This window comes from Melanerpes formicivorus, unplaced genomic scaffold (assembly GCF_026170545.1).
Source record: "Melanerpes formicivorus ecotype bairdi unplaced genomic scaffold, bMelFor1.0.p_v2 SCAF_21, whole genome shotgun sequence".
NCBI lineage: Eukaryota > Metazoa > Chordata > Aves > Piciformes > Picidae > Melanerpes > Melanerpes formicivorus.
In genome coordinates this window covers 11477250-11499892 of record NW_027142373.1, presented here as the reverse complement: position 1 = coordinate 11499892, position 22643 = coordinate 11477250, and the positions used below count along the sequence as shown (strand labels likewise).

Here is a 22643-nt window from a genome sequence, read left to right as displayed (position 1 = left end):
AACCTTCCTGGATGTTTTCCTGTGTGATCAGCTCTAGGTGATCCTGCTCTGGTAAGGGGGGTTGAACTGGACGGGGCTCCAACCACCTCCCTGGACAACCCATTCCAGGGCTTCACCACTCTCATGGGGAAGAACTTCCTCCTCACCTCCAGCCTGAATCTCCCCACCTCCAGCTTCATTCCATTCCCCCTAGTCCTATCACTACCTGAGATCCTGAGAAGTCCTTCCCCAGCCTTCTTGTAGTCCCCTTCAGATACTGGAAGGCCACAATGAGGTCACCTGGGAGCCTTCTCTTCTCCAGACTGAACAGCCCCAACTCCTTCAGTCTGTCCTCACAGCAGAGCAGCTCCAGCCCTCTGCTCATCCTCCTGGCCCTTCTCTGGACACCTTCCAGCACCTCCACATCCCTCTTGCAATAGGGGCTCCAGAACTGGAGGCAGGACTCCAGGTGAGGTCTCCCCAGAGCTGAGCAGAGGGGGAGGATCACCTCCCTTGCCCTGCTGGCCACACTTCTCCTGCTGCAGCCCAGGATCTGGTTGGCTTTCTGGGCTGCAAGTGCACACTGAGAGCTCCTGTTGAGCTTTTTGTCCACCAGCACCCCCAAGCCTCTCTCCTCAGGGCTGCTTTCCAGCCAGTCACTGCCCAGCCTGGATTTGTGCCTGGGATTGCCTCGACCCAGCTGCAGGACCCTGCCCTTGCTCTTGTTGAACCTCATGAGGTTGGTTTGTGCCCACCTCTCCAGCCTGTCCAGGTCCCTCTGGGTGGCCTCCCTTCCCTCCAGCTGTCTGCTGCACCACACAGCTTGGTGTCATCAGCAAACTTGCTGAGGGTGCACTCAATGCCACTGTCCATGTCCCCCACAGAGATGTTGAACAAGCCTGGTCCCAGGACTGATCCCTGAGGGACTCTGCTTGTCACTGGCCTCCACTGGGACATGGAGCCATGGACAGCCACTCTTTGGGTGCAGCCATCAAGCCAGTTCCTTATCCATCTAGTGGTCACCCATTACACCCATGTGTCACCAGTTTGGAGACCAGGATGTGGTGTGGGACAGTGTCGAAGGCTTTGCTCAGCTCCAGGTAAACGACATCAGTTGCTCTCCCCTCAGCTATTGATGTTGTTACCTGCTCATAGAAGGCATCCAGGTTGGTCAGGCAGGATTTGCCCTTGGCAAAGCCATGCTGACTGTTCCCAATAACCTCTTCACTATTCTTCTGAGCCAGTCGTGCCTCCAGGACCTTGACCTTGCAGTGTTGGGTTGAAGCTTGGACTGGGCAATCTTGAAGGTCTCTTCCAACCAAAGATATTCTGTGGTGGGATGAGAGATGGTGAGGCAGGAGTGAGGTTTTACCATGTTCCCAGGGCTGCAGGCATGTGGCAGAGCTTTGTGCTGTGGTACCAAGCTTGGGAAGGGAAGCTGGGGAAGAAGATGCTTGGGAAGGTCTTGAAATGATACTCAAAACTTGGACACACAGTGAGAGTTGGAACACTGGGAAGGTTGGGCAGGTGAAACTGGGAACCTTCTTTCACCCAGAGGCAGACAGAAGGAGCTCCCACAGTGCTGGGTGTTGGGAAATGGGGGGTGGAAGGGGTTGGGGAGGTTGCAGCAGTCTTGGGGGGTCTCTGTGCCAAATAGTAGCCTCACCACAGTGAGAAAGCAGAAGAGAAGAGAGGAGAGTAGTGCTCAGTGAGGCAAAGTGGTCGTGACAAATCTGGAGGAGCAGCCAGGGGTTGTATGTTAACATCTCCTAACCTTGGATGGACCACCTGCCCTCACAGCCCTGCCTGCACCCAGCTTTTAATTGGCATTAAGAGAGGGGAGAGGCAAAAGCCATATTTGTTGCACATCAGGATGGTGAAACAAGGTCTCAGCGACCTCAACATCCCCTCCAAACCTCTGGACCCCCCCAACTGGTCAAGGAGAGCTGTGGGTTAGCAGCAAGCTCCCCACACCAGAGGTGCCACCAGAGCACCCCACGCTGTGACACCCCTTGGGCAGGACCTTGAGGCTGCCCAGCCCTACATGCACACAGAGGCTGCCCCAGGGTCGGCATCTCCAGGGCTGGTGTGGTGCTTGGAAGATTCCACCCCAAGATTGAAGTTGCCAGGCCAGCTCAGCTGGAAGCAAATGGAGCTGTATTTACAAGCAAAACTCCACTCTGCAGTGAAATGCAATGAGTTTGTACCAAATACACAGCATCTACAATACTTACAGGTCTTTACAATTAATAAACAGCACAAGCCCCCCCTTGGCCAAAGCCCAGGGGAGCTGCAACAGCTTCTCCCTACCCCCCTGCACACAAAAGGGACAAGAGAAAAGAGCAGAGAAGTTGTGGTTAATAGCAGCCACAACAAAGCAGTGCAGCCAAGGTCAGTAAAGCCAGGAGCAGCATCAGCCAGGGGCAAAGAAGTGAAAAGAGAGACAGATTGCTTTGCACAGCTGCTTTAACCACAGAACCACAGAATTTCAGGGGCTGGAAGGGACCTCAGAAGCTCATCCAGTCCATCCCCCCTGCCAGAGCAGGAGCACCTACACCAGGTCACACAGGAACACATCCAGGAGAGCTTTGAGTATCTCCAGAGAGGGAGACTCCACAACCCCTCTGGGCAGCCTGCTCCAGGGCTCTGGCACCCTCACAGGTTAAAAAGTTTTCCTCATGTTGATGTGAAACTTCCTCTGCCTCAGCTTCCACCACTGCCCCTTGTGCTGGCCTTGGGCATCCCCCAACAGAGCCTGGCTCCAGCCTCTGGGCACTCACCCTGCACAGCTTTAGCAACAGCAATGAGGTCACCTCTCAGGCTCCTCCAAGCTACAGAGCCCTCATCTCCCTCAGGCTCTCCTCATATGGAAGATGTTCCCCTCCCTTCATCATCCTCCTGGCTCTGTGCTGGATTCTCTCAAGCAGTTCCCTGAGGTCCTTCTTGACCTGAGTGGCTCAGAACTGGACACAATATTACAGGGGAAGTTACTCACACCTCACCTGGATGTGTTCCTGTGTGACCTGCTCTGGCTGACCCTGCTCTGGCAGGGGGGGTTGGGCTGGAGGAGCTTTCGAGGTCCCTTCCAGCCCTTCTGTGATTCTGTGATTAACAACTGTGAAAAAACATTTTTCAAGCCCTGGCTGCAAACTGCCCCGCAGCTGCTGACCCTCTCTGCTCTCTCCCTCTCTGCCAGCTTGCAACTGCAACCTGCACGCCCGGCGGTGCCGCTTCAACATGGAGCTGTACAAGCTGTCGGGGCGCCGGAGCGGCGGCGTCTGCCTCAACTGCCGCCACAACACCGCCGGCAGGCACTGCCACTACTGCAAGGAGGGCTTCTACCGCGACCTCAGCAAGCCCATCTCCCACCGCAAGGCTTGCAAAGGTACCGGGCTGCGCTGGGCTGCGCTGGGATGCGCTGGGCTGGGATGCGCTGGGCTGGGATGCACTGGGCTGGGCAGCGCTGGGCTGCGCTGGGCTGCGCTGGGCTGGGCAGCTCTGGGCTGGGATGCGCTGGGCTGGGCTGGGCTGCGCTCGGCTGAGCTGGGCTGCCCTCGCCTGGGCAGCGCTCGGCCGGGCTGGTCAGCGCTGGCCTGCGCTGGGCTGGGGGAGGGTTGAATTGGAAGAGGGGGAGAGGGGGTGGGGGTTGACATCCCTGGAGGTATCACAGTATCACAGTGTATTAGAGGTTGGAAGGGACTTCCACAGATCATTGAGTCCAACCTGTCAGGTTAGCTAATTAGGTCTTGGACTCCCCCCTACCACCTTTTGCTCTTGCCCTTGAAATGAAATGTTTTTTGCCCCCACACTCCCTACCATCACCTCTGCCTGGTCTCCCCAGCTTCCTGCCGAGGAGGAGACCACTAAAATACTAAAGGTCCTGACTGCTGAGGATGACTTAGCAACAACAACAACAATAATATCAATAACAATCAATGGAATAATTATTAATAGCAACATCGTTCGATTTGATTATTATATATAATATTATGTATATATATTTTATATAGGATAGGATAGGATAGGATAGGATAGGATAGGATAGGATAGGATAGAATAGAATAGGATAGGATAGGATAGGATAGGATAGGATAGAATAGAATAGAATAGACTAGAATAGAATAGACCAGGTTGGAAGAGACCTTCAAGATCATCGTGTCCAACCCATCAACCAATCCAACATCACCTAGACAACTAAACCATGGCATAAAGCACCCCATCAAGTCTCCTCCTGAACACCTCCAGGGATGTTGACTCCACCACCTCCCCAGGCAGCCCATTCCAATGGGCAATCTCTCTCTCTGTGTAGAACTTCTTCCTAACATCCAGCCTAAACCTCCCCTGACTCAGCCAGAGACTGTGTCCTCTTGTTCTGGTGCTGGGTGCCTGGGAGAAGAGATCAACCCCCACCTGGCTACAATCTCCCTGCAGGTAGTTGTAGAGACTCTTCCCAGAAAGAGTCATTGGGATGTGCTGCCCAGGGAGGTGGTGGAGTCACCATCCCTGGAAGATGTTCAAGAGGGGATTGGATGTGGCACTTGGAGCCATGGTTTAGTTAGTCATGAGGTGTTGGGTGACAGGTTGGACATCATGATCTCTGAGGTCTTTTCCAACCTTGTTGATTCTATGATTCTATGATCTCTCATGTGAGGAAAGGCTGAGAGAGCTGGGGCTGGTTAAGCTTGAAGAAGAGAAGGCTGAAGGGGAATCTTCTCAATGCTTGTAAACACCTAAGGGGTGGGTGTCAGGAGTTTGGAGCCAGACTCTTCTCAGTGGTCCTCAGTGACAGGACAGGGGGCAATGGGCATAAACCTGAACATAGGAAGTTTCATCTAAACATGAGAAGGAACTTTGGTACTGTGAGGATGGCAGAGCCCTGCAGCAGGCTGCACAGAGGTGGTGGAGTCTTCCTCTTTGGAGAATGCCAAGGCTCACCTGGATGCATTCCTGAGTGACCTGCTCTGGCAGAGGGCTTGGGCTTGATGATCATCAGGAGTCACAGTATCACAGTATCACAGTATCACTTAGGTTGGAAAGGACCTCAAGGATCATCGAGTCCAACCTATCAACACAGACCCCATGACTAGACCATGGCACCAAGTGCCACGTCCAATCCCCTCTTGAACACCTCCAGGGACGATGACTCCACCACCTCCCTGGGCAGCACATTCCAATGATGAATGACTCGCTCAGTGAAGAACTTCCTCCTCACCTAAACCTCCCCTGGCACAGCTTGAGACTGTGTCCCCTTGTTCTGGTGCTGGTTGCCTGGGAGAAGAGGCCAACCCCTTCCTGGCTACAACCACCCCTCAGGTAGTTGTAGAGGGCAATGAGGTCACCCCTGAGCCTCCTCTTCTCCAGGCTAAACAATCCCAGCTCCCTCAGCCTCTCCTCATAGGGCTTGTGTTCAAGGCCTCTCACCAGCCTTGTTGCCCTTCCAACCCCTACTATTCTCTGCTTGTGTGTCATTCTGTGAGGAAGAACAAATCCTGCTAAAGAACTTCATTAACTCTCAGCTGTCTGCTGGAAGAGATGCAAACCCTGAACCTGGCCCAGCTAAAGGAGCTGAGCAACCATTCACAAGCCAGATGAGAAGATGCTGGGGCTTCCCACAGAGGGCTTCAGCTCTTTTGCCTCTAAAGTCTCACTCCCACAAGAAACAGAAAGCTGCTTGGCCCCAGCTGGGTATTGTTGGCTGGGGAGCTTTGGGTGTTCAGTGGTTTCCAGTTTTTTCAGTGAAAATGGTTCTTCATGTTTCTGCTTTTTGTTCTTTTTTATTATTTTGTCATTTCCCACTGAAAGGAGGCTCCCTTTGCCAAAGCAGAGAAACAAACCACTCCTTTAGATGGCCTGCTCCCCCTTCTTTCACCTTAAACAAGCCATTTCAGGGAGATGTTTTCCACCAGCCCTGCACTGAGGCTGCTAACAAGCCACAGCCTCAGCCTCTGCGTGGGCTAAGGATGTCAACCTAGCTCCTGGAGGACAGAATCACATAGAATCAGTCAGTACTGGGACCAGGACTGTTCAATATATTCATTGATGTCCTGGATGAGGGCACAGAGTGCACTGTCAGCAAGTTTGCTGATGACACCAAGCTGGGTGGAGTGGCTGGCACACCAGAAGGCTGTGCGGCCCTTCAGCGAGGCTTGGACAGGCTGAGAGCTGGGCAGGGAGAAGATTGATGAAGTTCAACAAGGGCAAGGGGAGAGTCTTGCACCTGGGAAGGACCAACTCCATGCACCAGCATAGGCTGGGGACTGACCTGCTGGAGGGCAGTGAAGGGGAAAGGGACCTGGGGATCCTGGTGGATGGAAGGATGACCATGAGCCAGCAATGTGCTCTGCTGGCCAGGAAGGCCGTGGCCATTGTGGGGTGGATTAGAAGGGCTGTGACCAGTAGGTCGAGAGAGGTTCTCCTGCCCCTCCAGTCTGCACTGCTGAGGCTGCACCTGGAAAATTGTGTCCAGCTCTGGGCCATTCAGGTCAAGAGAGACAGTGAGCTGCTTGAGAGAGTCCAGCACAGAGCCAGGAGGATGATGAAGGGAGGGGAATATCTTCCATATGAGGAGAGCCTGAGGGAGCTGAGGGCTCTGTAGCTTGGAGGAGCCTGAGAGGTGACCTCATTGCTGTTGCTAAAGCTGTGCAGGGTGAGTGCCCAGAGGCTGGAGCCAGGCTCTGTTGGGGGATGCCCAAGGCCAGCACAAGGGGCAGTGGTGGAAGCTGAGGCAGAGGAAGTTTCACATCAATATGAGGAAAACTTTTTCCCCTGTGAGGGTGCCAGAGCCCTGGAGCAGGCTGCCCAGAGGGGTTGTGGAGTATCTCTCTCTGGAGATATTCAAACCCCATCTGGATGTGTTCCTGTGTGACCTGGTGTAGGTGCTCCTGCTCTGGTAGAGAGATTGGACTGGATGAGCTTCTGAGGTCCCTTCCAGCCCCTGAAATTCTGTGGCTCTGTGATTGTGTGAATCCTGGAATCCCAGCGTGGTAGGGGTTGGAAGTGACCTCTGGATTTCACCCAGTCCATCTGCTGTGCTATCACAGGTGGCTTGGTCCACTGAACCATCACTGCTGACAAAGGCATCTCATGGTTGTTCCACACTGACAGGCAGAGAGGGATTGAGGATTTTGCAAAAGGAAAGGTAAAGATCACCGAAAGGAAAGGCTCTGAGTACAGGAGCTGCCCTTTTCAGAAATTCATTAAATGGTTTGGGTTGGAAGGGACCTTAAAGATCATCCAGTGTCAACCCCCCTGCCATGGGCAGGGACACCTCCCACCAGCCCAGGCTGCTCAAGGCACCATCCAGTCTGGCTTGAACAGCTCCATGGAGGGCATCTGATCAATGGTTACAAATATCTGAAGGGTGGATGTCAAGAATCATAGAATCATAGAATCAATAAGGTTGGAAAAGACCTCAGAGATCATCAAGCCCAACCTGTCACCCAACACCTTATAACTACTAGACCATGGCATCAAGTGCCACATCCAATCCCCTCTGAACACCTCCAGGGATGGGGACTGCACCACCTCCCTGGGCAGTACATCTCAAGGGCTAACAACTCTCTCTATGAAGAAATTTCTCCTGACCTTCAGCCTAAACCTCCCCTGGCACAGCTTGACACTGTGTCCTCTTGTTCTGGTGCTGGGTACCTGGGAGAAGAGACCAACCCCCACCTGGCTACAACCTCCCTTCAGGGAGTTGGAGAGAGCAAGAAGGTCTCCCCTGAGCCTCCTCTTCTCCAGGCTAAGCAACCCCAGCTCCCTCAGCCTCTCCTCACAGGGTTGTGCTCAAGGCCTCTCCCCAGCCTTGTTGCCCTTCTCTGGACATGTTCAAGTTTCTCAATGTTCTTCTTAAATAGAGGAGCCCAGAACTGGACACAGGACTCAAGGTGTGGCCTAACCAGTGCTGAGTACAGGGGCACCAAGAAGAAGGTGTCTGCCTCTTTTCAATGGTGTCCTGTGATAGAACAAGGGGCAAATGGGCACAGACTGGAACCCAAAAAGTTCCACCTCAACATGAGGAAAAAAATCTTTAGTGTGAGGATGCTGGTGCCCTGGAGCAGCCTGCCTAGAGAGGTTGTGGAGTCTCCTTCTCTACAGACTTTCAAGACCCATCTGGATGCATTCCAGTGTGCCCTGCCCTAGGTCACCCTGCTTTAGCAGAGGTGTTGGACTTGGTGATCACCAGAGCTCCCTTCCAAGCCCTGCTGATCTGTGATTTTGTGTCACCCTGCAAGAACTACCTGGAGGGAGGTTGTAGCCAGGTGGGGTTTGGTCTCTTCTGCCAGGCACCCAGCACCAGAACAAGAGGACACAGTCTCAAGCTGTGCCAGGGGAGGTTTAGGATGGATGTTAGGAAGAAGTTCTTCCCAGCAAGAGAGATTGGCCATTGGGATGTGCTGCCTGGGGAGGTGGTGGAGTCCCCATCACTGGAGGTGTTTAGGAAGAGCCTGGATGAGGCAGTTGGTGCCACGGTTTGGTTGATCAGATGGTGCTGGATGATAGGTTGGCCTTGATCTCAAAGGTCTCTTCCAACCTGGTTAATTCTATTCTATTCTATTCTATTCTATTCTATTCTATTCTATTCTATTCTATTCTATTCTATTCTATTCTATTCTATTCTATTCTATTCTATTCTATTCTATTCTATTCTATTCTATTCTATTCCATTCCATTCCATTCCATTCCATTCCATTCCATTCCATTCCATTTCCAGGCTAAATTTCCCCCTCTCTGGATGATCCCCCTCTGTTAAACGCTCTTTGCAATCCTCCCTTTCTCATCCCCTGCCTTCTCCAACCACTCCTGCTCCTGACATCTGAGCTGGCCCCATTTCAATGCTTCTCCAGCCCCCCAGGGTTTATAACAAAACTGTGGCAATTGGAGCTAACAGATACAAAGGTAAGGTAATAAATATTCCTGGGGCATGAGCAGCTCCCCCACTCGCAGGCTATTAGCACAATTTCACACTCCTTTCAGAGGCTGTAATCCACCCTCCCATACAAAAGCAGGAGAAATGAAGTTTCCTCCAGCAAAGGCAACCCTTTGAAAACTCCCAGAATCAACCAGGTGGGAAAAGACCTCAGAGATCATCAAGTCCAACCTATTACCTAATGCCTAACACCTCCTGACAACTGAACCATGGCTCCAAGTGCCACAGCCAAGCCTTTCTTGAACACCTCCAGGTTTGGAGACTCCACCTCCTCCCTGGGCAGCACATCCCAATGGCCAATGGTCTCTTCTCCCTAGTCTCAGGTGACAGCAGGAGAGGAAATGGCCTGGAATTATGCCAGGGGAAGCTGGAAATCAGGAAACATTTCTTGACTGCAAGAGTGGTCAGGGATTGGAAGAGGCTACCCAGGGAGGTGGTGCAGTCCCCATCCCTGGAGGTGCTCAAGAAACCTGTGGCCATGGCACTTGGGAACGTGGTTTAGTGGCCATGGTGGTGTGGGGTTGATGGTTGGACAGGGTGATCTCAGAGGGCTTTGCCAACTGAAACAGTTCTGTGATCCTATAAGCAAGCCCTGGTGCCTTGTGAGCTGCAGAGAGCTGCCAAGGAAGCACACAGCACACTTCCCCACCCTGGTAAGTGAGCAGGAGCTCAGCAAATGTTCCATGGAGGAGCTGCTGAAGAGACTTTTGTATTAATTCACCTTCATTAATTCAGCCTGAGAGCCACATCCAGGGAATCCACCTTTCCTCTCACTCCTATTGCTCATCTCCCACTGCAGCCCATGACCTGGGTCATGAACCTCAATTCATGCCCCATCCAATGTCCCAGCCTTACAGAGACATGGGTTGCATGATGTTCAAAGGTTGGGTTGAGTGTTTAAGCCCCAGTCTCACCTTGCAGAAGTGTTTGTGCAAGGCCTGCTGCTTTTTGCCTTGGAGAGCAAGAAAAGGTCACCACCTGCTGCAGCTGTGTGAGGCTCAGGCAGCAAATGGGAGCAGAATGTGGAGCTGGGCAGTGCCCTCCTGCCCAAGCTGAGAGTTAGTTGGTCTTCTAGTAGCCCAAACTATAATTATTTTTGATTAAAGGATATTTTTAGTGACCTGCAGTTGCCTTAGCAGCCCCAGCTGAGGGCCAGGTGGTTTGCTAATAACCAAAGCTTGCAGAGAAGGGCTACGAGGATGAGCAGAGGGCTGGAGCTGCTCTGCTGTGAGGACAGACTGAGAGAGTTGGGGTTGTTCAGTCTGGAGAGGAGAAGGCTCTGAGGAGACCTAATTGTGGCCTTCCAGTATCTGAAGGGGGCTCCAAGAAAGCTGGGGATGGACTTCTGAGGGTGTCAGGGAGTGATAGGACTGGGGGGAGTGGAGCAAAGCTAGAAATGGGGAGATTGAGATTGGATGTGAGGAAGAAGTTGTTCCCCATGAGGGTGGTGAGAGACTGGCACAGGTTGCCCGGGGAGGTGGGAGCCAAAGCTTCCAGAGAAGGGCCACAAGGATGATCAGAGGGCTGGAGCTGCTCTGCTCTGAGGACAGCCTGAGAGAGTTGGGGTTGTTCTGTCTGGAGAAGAGAAGGCTTAGTGTAACAATCATAGAATAACGGAAGTTTAGAGAGGCCTGCAGTGATAGGAGAGGCAATGGCTCTAAGCTGGGGAAGAGCAGACTTAGATTGGATGTTAGGAACAAATTCTTTACTATGAGGGTGGTGGAACACTGGAACAGCTTGCCCAGGGAAGTGGTTAAGGCCCCAACCCTGGAGATATTCAAGGTGAGGCTTGACTTGATTCTGGACATCCTGACCTCATTGGGGATGTCCCTGCTGACTGCAGGGGGGTTGGACTGGGTGACCTTTGGAGGTCCCTTCCAGCCCAGCCCATTCCATTCTATGATTCTGACTTGGAAGGGACTTCTGGAGTTCATCAAATCCAAATCCCTTGCAAAGCAGTCCCAGCTAGGGCAGGTCACACAGGAATGGGTTCAAGAGGGTTGTGAAGGTCTCTAGAGTAGAAGACTCCACAAGCTCTCCTGGCAGCCTGCTCTGGTTGGACCTGAAGCTAGGCTCAAAGTTGGACTTTTCCCCCTCCCTCTCTGGTTCCCAGCAGTGTGGTGTTCCCTGCCTCTGCATTTGCCTCCAGTTGTTTGTCTTGCAAAACCCAATAAAAGCAAGGAAGTCCTTGCCAACTGGAGTTGCCCTGTTGCAGAGCCACGCAACAGGCAGAGCATGGCATGAGGGCTGCAAACCACATGCAGAGGGATTGATGACAGCTGGAACAGTGATACTGCGTGAAGTGGCAAGGCTGGGGGCGTGCCAGAGCCTGCCAGCCTGGGAACTGGGAGCTGGAGGAGGACTGGGAGGATGTGGGTGGGTGGTCAGGCAAGCCCAGTTACTCAAGCAAGGGCTTGGGCTTCCCCTGGTGTCTTGAGGTCAGACAGCAGAACTGATCCCTGCATGGCCCTGGGTGGGGGTTCTGGGGCTGGAGGAGGGTGATGGCAGTGCCAGTCCATGCCAAGGGCTAGGGATGGGTTTATCCCAGCAGGCACTGGGGTGGGATGCCCTCTGCTTGGGCAGGAACATCCAACCCCTGGTCCTGTGCACACCCCAGAGGTCTGTCCTGAGAAGCCATAAACCCCAGATACAAGAATTATAACAAGTTCATCTGTCAGACCTCAGAGCGAGGGTGAACTGTTCCTCTTTCCCCACTGAGTTTTATCAGAACAGGAAGAGCTTCCAAAGCACTTCAGTCCTGCTCCTCATTCCTCCTGCTTCTCATTCCTCCTGCTTCTCATTCCTTCTGCTTCTCATCTCTTCTGCTTCCCACTCTTTCTGCTTTCTATTCCTTCTGATTCCTGTTCCTTTTTCTTCCCATTCCTTCTGCTCCTCATTCCTCCTGCTTCTCATTCCTTCTGCTCCTCATCCCTTCTGCTTCTCCTCTCTTCTGCTTCCCACTCTTTCTGCTTCCTGTTCCTTTTTCTTCCCATTCCTTTTTCTTCCCATTCCTTCTGCTTCTCATTCCTTTTGCTTCCCATTCCTTCTGCTTCCCACTCTTTCTGCTTTCCACTCTTTCTGCTTCCTATTTCATCTGCTTCTTATTTCTTCTGGTTCCTAATCTTTCTGCTTCCCCTTCCTTTTGCTTCCCATTCCTTTTGCTTCCCATTCCTCCTGCTTTCCACTCTTTCTGCTTCCTATTTCTTCTGCTTCCCAATCCTTCTGCTTCCCCTTCCTTTTGCTTCCCATTCCTTCTGCTTTCCACTCTTTCTGCTTCCTATTTCTTCTGCTTCTTGTTTCTTCTGCCTCCCAATCCTTCTGCTTCCCATTCCTTCTGCTTCCCACTCCTGTTTCTCATATCTTCTCCTTCCCACTCCTTCTCCTTCCCACTCCTTCTCCTTCCCATTTCTTCTGCTTCCCATTCCTTCTACTTCCCCTCTGCTACAAATTACCCTGCAAGTGAAATTCCACATCTGGGTCCTGCAAGACTCCATCTCCTCTGCCATGGGTCACTCTATATCTGGTGTTGGTTCTTCTGATTATATCCCCCCCTGATATTTGCCAGGTTGCTAACACTAAGGGAACTCCCTTGGAGCAGAAACTGTGCTGGGTTTTCTCGCCTGGCACTTGTGAGGAAGGATTTCCCCCCTGCTGATGAAAAGATGGCAAATGGCACATGTTAGGAACGTGCTGATGTGGGACCTGTCAGTACAAACTCCTTTGGAGGGGCAGGATTTGGCACTTGGTGAGGTCACATTCACCAGGACTCAGTGTTATGGTCACAACTGGGAACTGCTGCAGCCCCAGGGCCATGCTGACTTTCCCACCTGTGTTGGAGGATGAGTTGATGCCTTGTGCATAAAAAGCACTCCCAGCTCACCTGTCCACCCTCCCTGTACCCACAAAGGTTCAAGACTTTGATGTTGGCTCTTTGGAGACAGCTTGGCTCAAGCAGAGGGAGGGTGATGCTGTCCCCATGGACTCAGGCTCTGGTCTTTGATTTCATGGGGGCAGGAGCAGCTTTTCCTGCTGGGGGACCTAGTACAGTGGAAGATCATTGGCTCCTTGTGCCGGCTGGAGAGGAGAGCAGAGCCCCTGGTGACAGGGACAGTGGGATGAGTCCCCTGCCTCTCTCCACTGACTATAGAGGGAGCTGCATGACCAGCTTAGAGCAGAGAGATGATTTCCACGAGGCTGAAGCCAGGGCAGATGTAACCTCCTCCTGCTGCCTGGACACCCACTGAGAAGTTGAGGTGCAGCAGGTAGCTGAGGTAAAACCCACCTTAGAGAGCAGTGCCTGAGGCCAGGCTCACACCAGCATCCTGGGGTCCCCACCTTGGTGTGCCACAGGCCATGGCACAGTGCAGGACAGGAAGATCAGCCTGGTGCATCTCTGCAGGTTTCAGTTGTGGTCAGCATCCCTCCAACCTCCCAGATGTCCCCTGACACCACGGTCCCCAGGCCACGGATAGGTAGAGTGCAGGCAAACTTACAGATAAGACATCCCACAGTCCTAGGAGTGGGTCAAACCCCTAAGCCAGGGCTCCCTGCAGCAGCAGGGCCACCAGAGGTGGCTTCTGGCTTGGCTCCTGTCCCCAGCCTTTCCTTGTTGGCAGTGAGCACAAGCTCCTACAGGATCCTTCCCATCGCTCTGGGGCATCACTGCAGATCTGCTATTAGCATCCACCTCAGGAGGAGGTGAAGTGCATCCCTAAGGAGCTGCTCCTCCCCCCAGAGCATAGAATCATTGAGTTCTAGGCCTTGGAAGGGACCTCCAGAGACCATCAAGTCCAATCCCCCTGCCAAGGCAGTGTCACCTAGGGCAGGCCACGCAGGAACATGGGTTTTGAAGATCTCTAGGGAGGGAGACTCCACAACCTCTCTGGGCAGCCTGCTCCAGGGCTCCAGCACCCTCATTTCAATGCCCATCTCTGGTCCAGCTCCTTTGTGGTTTCAGATGGCCCAGGTCCAAAGCAATACCTTCTGTGAATTCCACCCAGGCTGTTCATCCTTGCTTTCCTTCCTTTTCTTCCTCTTTGAAGTCCAGCTGGAGCTAGCATTCAGGTGAGAGCTGAGCCAGCTTGTAGCACTGGTAGGGCTTGGGCCAAGGTCTTGTGTCAAGGCCTGGCCACCTCTGAGAAATCACAACACTGGAGAAAATCCAAACCTCCAAGACCTGCTGTACACAGATTGGGTTTTCTCTTCCACTGCCACCAGGAAAAAAATTCCAGACTGCATTTGTTGGTGGCTGTGCCTCAGTCACCCTCTGCCCCCAGGCCCCATAGCTCTTCATCTCGATGTTGTTCCAAGTGCTGAGCACCGATTTATGGGCTCTGCATCTAACACTTGGCATCAGCAACCCCTCAGGCACACACAAACCAGGCAGAGAAAGTTTCTGGAAATGAAGCTTTCACTCTGTGGAAGTGTCCTAGGGCAGGGCAGCAGGCTTGAGTGTCACTGCCACCAAGGGCCACCACCTCCAGGTCTGAGAGTAGAGCTGCACTGTTCATCCACTGGGGCTGGAAGGCTCCCAAAGCAAAGAAGGGACAGAATTATTGCAGGGACTCTTAAAGTGTTTGGAGTTTGTGGTGTGAAAACATGGGAAGTTTGCTGATGGTACCCAGCTGGGAGGAGTGGCTGGCACCCACCAGGCTGTGCTGCCAATCAGTGAGACCTGGCCAGGCTGAGAGCTGCGCAGAGGAGACCTCATGAGGTTCACCAAGGGCAAGGGTAGGGTCCTGCACCTGGGCAGGAACAACCTCCTGCAGCAGCACAGCTGAGGGGGGGCCTGATGGGGAGCAGCTCTGCAGAGGGGAACCTGGCAGTGATGTGGGACAAATCCACCATGAGCCAGCAGTGTGCCCTTGAGGCCAAGGAGGCCAAAGGTGTCCTGGCATGCATGAAGAAGAGTGTGGCCAGCAGGTCGAGGGTGGTTCTTCCCCCACTCTATTCTGCCCTAGAGAGACCACTTCTGGAGTGCTGGAGCCAGTTCTGGGCTCCCCAGTTCAGGAGAGACAGGAAACTGCTGGAGAGAGTCCAGGGGAGGCTGAAAAGCTGCTGAGGGGCCTGGAGCAGCATTGGGAGGAGCAAAGGCTGAGAGCCCTGGGGCTGAGAGCCTGCAAAAGAGCAGCCCCAGAGGGCAGCTGAGCAATGCTCAGCAAGAGCTAAAGGAGCTGTGGGGGGCAAGAGGCTGGGGCCAGACTCTGCTGAGTGGTGCCCAGGGACAGCACAAGGGGCAGTGGGCACAGACTGAAAGCCAGGAGGTTCCATGTGAGCAGGAGGAGAAAGTTGTTTGTTGTGAGGGTGCTGGAGGCCTGGAGCAGGCTGCCCAGAGAGGTTGTGGAGTCTCCTAGTGTGGAGAGCTTCCAAGCCCAGCTGGGCAGTGTGCTGCTGGGCAAGCTGCTGTGGGTGCCCTGCTGGAGCAGGAAGGGGCTGGACTTGGCAATCTGCAGAGGTCCCTTCCAGCCCCATCCTGCTGGGGTTCTGTGGAACCACTCCTTTTTAATTCTTTTAATGAAGACTTGTGCCCAACCAAGACAACTACCTGAGCATGCCAGCTTTGAGAGCTCCACAGTTTCAATGACATGTGAGCAGCCACATCAAATGAAGCAAGCCAGAGAGGGGTGAGCTTTCTGTGTGGCAGCAGTGGAATAATCCTGTGGCAAACCCAGTGACTGAGACACTTCTAATTGTTTCAAGCCAGATGGGGCTCCATGTGCCAGCCTCCATCCTGCTCTCCCTTTCATGCATGCCTTCCAATTCCAAGGACTTTCTAATTAAGGCTGATCTATGGAAGCCATCAGCGAGAAACAGACCAAATGTTGGAGTCATACACAGCCCTGTCCCCCAGCCCAGGGCAGCCCCAGCTCCTCTGTGTATCTGCCCCTGGAAGTGCTCCAGCATTTGGGCTGATTCCTCATATTAGTGCAAATTAACTGGGATGAGGGCAAAACCTTGCAGTCTGTCTTCCCAGGAGCTTACCACTGACTCTGTCCTCTCTCTGGGTTATGATCAGGGCCACCTCCCAAGACACAGCAGCATTTAAACAGATCTCCAAGGCCAGGCTAGATGAGGCCTTGAGCAACTTGGTCTAGTGGGAGGTGTCCCTGCCCATGGCAGGGGGGTTGGAACTGGATGATCTTGAAGGTCTTTTCCAAGCCAAAGCATTCCGTGGTTCTATGATTTACCTTCAGAGGGACACACTTTACACAGAATTACACAGAACTGACCTTTAGGTACTTTAGGCAGTCTGGGATCAAAACCTGGATGCTCAGAGGGAACCCAGAGGACTTGGCAGGAGGTCAGCGCCCATTGTGGGCTGTCAGAGCACAAGGGAGCATCGCCATGGGCAAGGAGGTGTTGCCAGCTACATCCCAGATGAACTGCACATGCCAGGGGTCTCTGTGGTCTGCTACAGTCTCCTGAAGATTGTTTAGAAGCTTAGAAGATCATTAACCAAAAGAAAAAGGAAAAAAAGGAAGGAAAAAAAAGGGGGAAGGGAAAGGGAAAGGGGAAGGGAAAGGGAAAGGGGAAGGGGAAGGGGAAGGGGAAGGGGAAGGGGAAGGGGAAGGGGAAGGGAAAGGGAAAGGGAAAGGGAAAGGGAAAGGGAAAGGGAAAGGGAAAGGGAAAGGGAAAGGGAAAGGGAAAGGGAAAGGGAAAGGGGAAGGAAAGGGGAAGGGGAAGGGGAAGGGAAAGGGGAAGGGAAACGGGAAGGGAAAGGGGAAAGGGAAGGGAAAGGGGAAATGGAAGGGAAAGGGGAAGGGAAAGGGAAGAGAAAAGGAAAGGGAAGAGAAAAGGGAAGGGAAGGGGAAAGGGTAAGGAAAAGGAAAAGGAAAAGAAAACTAAAAAGAAAATAAAAAAAAAAGAAAAAAGAAAATAAAAGAAAGAAAAAGAAAGAAAAAGAAAAAGAAGAAAAAGAAAAAGAAAAAGAAAAAGAAAAAGAAAAAGAAAAAGAAAAAGAAAAAGAAAAAGAAAAAGAAAAAGAAAAAGAAAAAGAAAAAGAAAAAGAAAAAGAAAAAGAAAAAGAAAAGGAAAAAGAAAAAGAAAAAGAAAAAGAAAAAGAAAAAGAAAAAGAAAAAGAAAAGGAAAAAGAAAAAGAAAAAGAAGAAAAATAAAAAGTAAAAGAAAAAGAAAACTAAGGAAAATAAAAAGGAAAAAAGAAAATAAGAAAAAGAAAAGGGAATAGGAAAAGAAAAATATAAAAGAAAGATAAAAATAAAAATAAAAAAAAGAAAGAAAATCAAAAGGGGAAAAAAGAAAAAGAGGAAAAAATGGAAAATTTAAGAGAGGAGGAAAAAATAAGAAAAAGGGTTGTTTGTGCCTGTAGAGAGAGCACAGCAAAAACACCTCCATGCCAGAAGTTTCCCTAAATTGCAGCTGTTGTGAGCCCCCAATCCTGGGTTCAGTTCTGGGTCCCTCCCGCACAGAAGCACACTGAGAGGCTGGGCTGTGTCCAGAGGAGGACACACTGCCAAAGGGTCTGGAGAAGAGGGCTGGGGAGGAGCAGCTGGGGGAGCTGGGGCTGTTTAGTCTGGAGAAGAGGAGGCTGAGGGAGACCTCACTGCTTGCCACAACCAACCTGAATGGAGGCTGCAGTGAGGTGGGGGTTTGCTCTCTTCTCCCATAGAAGAAGTGGTAGGAAAAGAGGAAATGTCCTCAAGTTGCACCAGGGGAGGTTTAGGTTGGACATGAGGAACAATTTCTTCCCCTTGAGGTTTGTCAAGGCCTGGCCCAGGCTGCCCAGGGCAGTGGTGGAGTCCCCATCCCTGGAGCTGTGTTGATGTGGTGCTGAGGGCCATGGTGGTGCTGAGGGTCATGGTGGTGCTGAGGGCCATGGTTTGGTGGTGCCCTGGCAGTGCTGGCGTAACAGTTAGACTTGATGCTCCTGAAGGTCTTTTCCAAGCAAAACAACTCCCTGATTCTCTGATTTGGACAATCTGGGTTGCTGGGAAAGCTGACTCCCTGGCAGGAGCTCTGCATTTCTGAGCCATCAGCCCCTTGCAAGGAGGCTGCCCAGGAGGAACTCTCCTGGCTGCAGCTGGGGCTGCAGACCACCTTCAGAACTGCACCGTGGGTTTGTTTGCTCAGCAGAAATTTACCCATCAGCAATCCTGAAGGGCAGGTTTGGATTGTGGCCTCTCAGAAGTGGCAGGGAGCGACACAATAGAGGAGAATTTGCACCCTATTAAGAAAAAACAACAGGCCAAACCCCAGCTCTCCAGCTCAAAGTCTCAGGCTAAGAACAAAAGTGGCTAAATCCATCCTGTGGAGCCAGGCCTTTGCCTATCTCTGCATATTTGCAGAGGGAGCAGAAAAAAAGGAACAATTCTCCTTCAAAACAAATATTTTCAGACTGTTGAGATAATTTCCTTCCTTTAGATCAGTTCTCAAGGGTGAAAAGTCCTCCAGGTCATGGAATCATAGCATCATGGAATGACTTAGGCTGGGAGGGATCTCAGAGATCATCTACTCCAACTTCCCCACCATGGGTGGGGACACCTCTCAACGAGTCTGGGGGCAAAGGTTTTATTTGCATTCCCACTTCTTTGTCTGTTATCCAATGGCAAAGCCATAGGATCATGGAATGGTTTGAATTGGAAGGGACCTTAAAGATCATCCAGTTCCAACCCCCCTGCCGTGGGCAGGGACACTTCACACCAGCCCAGCTTGCTCAAGGCCTCTTTCAACCTGGCCTTCTGCACCCTCAGTGAGGAGGCATCCACAACCTCCCTGGGCAACCTGTTCCAGAGTCTCACCACTCTTGTACTGATGAACTTCTTCCCAAGCTGCAGTCTAATCCTTCTCTCCCTCAGCTTCAAACCACTCCCCTTTGTCCTGTCTCTGGACACCCTTAGGAAAAGTCCCTCAGCAGCCTCCCTGTAGCATCCCTTCAGGTACTGGAAGGTAACTCTAAGGTTCCCCTAGAGCCTTCTCTTCTCCAGGTTGAGCAACCCCGGCTCCCTCAGTCTATCCTCACAGCAGAGGGGCTCCAGCCCTTGCATCATCCTTGTGGCTCTCCTCTGGACATTAAGCCAAAGTTCAGTCCTGCACATCCATGTGCCCTGTCCTGACTTTCAGCAGACTAAAGTGAAAGGGCTTCTTGGGGATGGAAAAAGAGATCACTTCCAGTTCAATGTACACTTCTCACAGCACAACAAATCAGTGGCCTGGATTTGTGTCCCAGAAGCTCCAAGTGCCACACTCAATCTTTTTTGGAACACCTCCATGGATGGGGACTCCACCACCTCTCTGGGCAGCACATCCCAGTGGCCAATGACTCTTGCTGGGAAGAACTTTCTCCTCACCTACAGCCTAAACCTCCCCTGGCACAGCTTGAGACTGTGTCCTCTTGTTCTGGTGCTGCTTGCCTGGGAGAATAGATCAACCCCACCTGGCTACAACCTCCCTTCAGGGAGTTGGAGAGAGCAAGAAGGTCTCCCCTGAGCCTCCTCTTCTCCAGGCTAAGCAACCCCAGCTCCCTCAGCCTCTCCTCACAGGGCTGTGCTCCAGACCCCTCCCCAGCCTCATTGCCCTTCTCTGGACACCTTCCAGCATCTCAACATCTTTCCTAAACTGAGGAGCCCAGAACTGGACACAGTGCTCAAGGTGTCTCCCCTGAGCCTCCTCTTCTCCAGACTAAAAAGCCCCAATTCCCTCAGTCTTTCCTCACCACTTTCCTTCAGCCTCTTTGCATCCCTTCGCCTTACCCTCTCCCAGCAGCTCCCTGTCCTTGAACCCCACTGCTCTGCCCTCTTGCAGTCACCCCAAAGGTGAGGCTCCCAGGGGAGGGGGGAATTTTCACCAAGAGGATTTTGGAGCATGTTGGGAAGTGCTGCCATAATTGTCCTATTGTCTGGCTCCCTGAAGCCTGCCTGGGGTGCTCCTGCCCAAGAAGTGGATTTATTGCCCCGGTTCAAAGGCTCCCCCGGCTCAGCGGCGACTCTCGCTCAGTGGAGGCATTGTGGGCCCTGTCTGGTGCTTGTTATGGAGAAGACAAAGACAAGGTCTAATCTGTGAAATTTGGCCCAAACCACAGGGCGTCAAAGCCTTTGGCTTCTCCCAGTGCCAGTTCAGGAGGGAGAAATGGGAGAGCCCTGAGAAGCGGGGCGGGAGGAGGGGGAACGCTGAGCAACCCTGAGAGATTATTTGGCTTTGCCTGATAAAAGGGGGAATTCATTTTCTGCTGGCAAGAAGCTTTTAAATCTGCAGGAGAATGTGCTGAGGGACATTGTGTGTGAACACGATCCTTGGGAGAGGTAAATCCCAGCCACAATGCAGCAGGCAAGCCCAGCAGCCCATGGCCAACCAGTTGGGAACTGGGCTCAGCGTTTGAAGCCATTAGCAGTGTTCAGAGTCAACACAGAGGCATTTCAGCCTCTGCTTCTGGTTAACAAACTCAGCTGGGCCCAGGCTACAGCCTGAGGAGCACAACTTCTCTTATTGGTGACATGAATCTGTGGGGTCTGCTGGATGTGGAGATTCTCTGCTGTCAGACAAGGTCCCTCCCATCCCCACAGGATCCTGGCCCCACAGCCAGCATAAGCCTCCTGGAACCACTCAGGTGCACAGATACCACAGTGTCACAGGACATTAGAGGTTGGAAGGGACCTCCAGAGCTCATCCAGTCCAACCCCCCTGCCAGAGCAGCATCACCCAGGGCAGTCTGCACAGGAAGGCATCCAGGTGGGGTTGGAAAGGCTCCAGAGAAGGAGACTCCACAACCCCCCTGGGCAGCCTGCTCCAGGGCTCTGGCACCTTCACTGTAAAGAAGTTTCTCCTCATGCTGAGCTGAAACCTTCTCTGTTCCAGTTTGTATCCATTGGTCCTTGGCTTATTACTGTGCACCACCCAAAAGAGCTTGGCCCCCTCCCCTTGACACCTATCCTTCAGGTATTGATAGACATTGATCAGATCCCTCTCAGCCTTCTCTTCTCCAGACTAAACAGCCCCAGGGCTCTCAGTCTCTCTTCACAGGGGAGATGCTCAAGTCCCTCATGGCTCATCCTCATGGCTCTCTGTTGGACTCTCTCCAGCAGGTCCCTGTGCCACTTGAACTGGGGGGGCCCAAACTGGACATAGTATTGCAGCTGTGGTCTCAGCAGGGCCGAGTAGAGGGGCAGGAGACCCTCCCTAGCCCTGCTGGCCACACTTTTCTTGGTGGTAACTCTCCTTGGCCCCAAACAGATAAGATGGGGAGGTCTCCAAAGGAAGGAGCACTGCTTGGTTTGAACTGCTTGCCCACAGGCAGGAGCCAAAGCAAACCTGCTACAAAAAGTCTGCTTAGGTCAGGTCCTTGGGACAGCTTCAAGGCTGGGGTCACTTTAGAGGTGGATTACACAAAGGGACAACTGGAGCTGCTCCAGGAGTTTCTCGCAGCTTGCAGATGTGTTCACTGGAAACAGGATTGAAAGTAGCCAGGTTCCTAAAGGCAGCGGAACAGGGGAAAAAGAACTGTACAGCCACAGAAACAAAAATGCTTGTTTAAGGCATAATATCTGAGACATAGCTCTGAAGGAGCTAGGATGAGAGGAAATGGCCTGAAATTGTGCCAGGGGAGGATTAGGCTGGAGATTAGGAAGAATTTCTCTGCTGCAAGAGCGGTCAGGGACTGGCACAGGCTGCCCAGGGAGGTGGTGGAGTCCCCAGCCCTGGAGGTGTTCAACAAACCTGTGGCCAATGCACTTGGGGGGGCCAGGGTTTAAGTGGCCATGGTGGTGCTGACTTGGACTGGATGGTCTGAGAGGGCTTTTCCAACCCAAACAACTCTCTGATTCTATGAATTCTAAAACCTAGGGGTGAGTGAAACATGCTTGCTGCAGCACGGGGACAAGGGCTGCCTTACTGAAGTGCCAGGGAAATGTCAGCTGGGTGGAGATTTTGCTGTCTAAAATCTTTTTTTGAGTCAAATTATCAACAAAAGAAACTTCCTTTTGCTGTTTCTTCCCTCCCCACCCCCAGCAGAAAGCTTCTGCTGCCACATTTTGGAGTCCTTGGAGGGAAGAAGGAAAGCAAGTGAAAGAAGGGAAGGCAGTTTAGGCCAGGATCCTGGAAATGTATTTAAAAGCCAAGTGAGATGAAAATGTGCACCTAAGGTGAATTGGCTGAGTGGGACTTGAATTCATACTTAAAACTGAGGATGAGGAAGGCTCTGTCTCAGTAGAGAACTGCAGAATGCTAAGGGTTAGAAGAGACCCCTGGAGATTGACTCCAACCCCTCTGGGCAAGGCAGGTTCACCTAGAGGTGGTCACACAGGAACACATCCAGGTGGGTTTGGAGTGTGTCCAGAGATGGAGGCTCCACCACCTCTCTGGGCAGCCTGCTCCAGGGCTTTGTCACTTAAACATGAGGAGGAATTTCCAGTGTTGAAATTTGTGCCCCTTGGCCCCTGCCCTGTTACTGGGCACCACTGAGAAAAACCTGGGCCCATTCTTCTGGCATCCACCCTTGAAGTATAGATCAGCATTGATGAGATCCCCCTCAGTCTGCTCTTTTCCCTACTAAGAAGCCCCAATTCTCTCAGCCTTTCCTCACCAGAGATGTTCCAGTCCCCTCAGCACCTCTGCATCCCTTTGCTGTACCCTCTCCAGCAAGTCCCTGTCCTTCTGGAACCCCACCTCAGCATTCTTGTATCCCTGCAAAGCAAGCTTCATCCATGCCTGTTGCCAGTTGAGATGATTTCTCCTAGTTTGAGGTATTATCATGGAACTGTTTGGGTTGGAAAAGCCCTCTATGACC

General features: G+C 52.3%; 1 protein-coding gene across 1 annotated transcript in view; it reads left to right on the top strand.

Moving 5' to 3' along the window:
- The window catches only part of NTN1 (netrin 1), a 173135-nt gene that overhangs the window by 85615 nt on the left and 64877 nt on the right, over positions 1-22643 (top strand). Inside the window, exon 2 of the mRNA XM_068151606.1 lies at positions 3176-3364. Coding sequence (XP_068007707.1) covers positions 3176-3364 — 189 coding nt within the window. The remainder of the gene's footprint in view (positions 1-3175; positions 3365-22643) is intronic.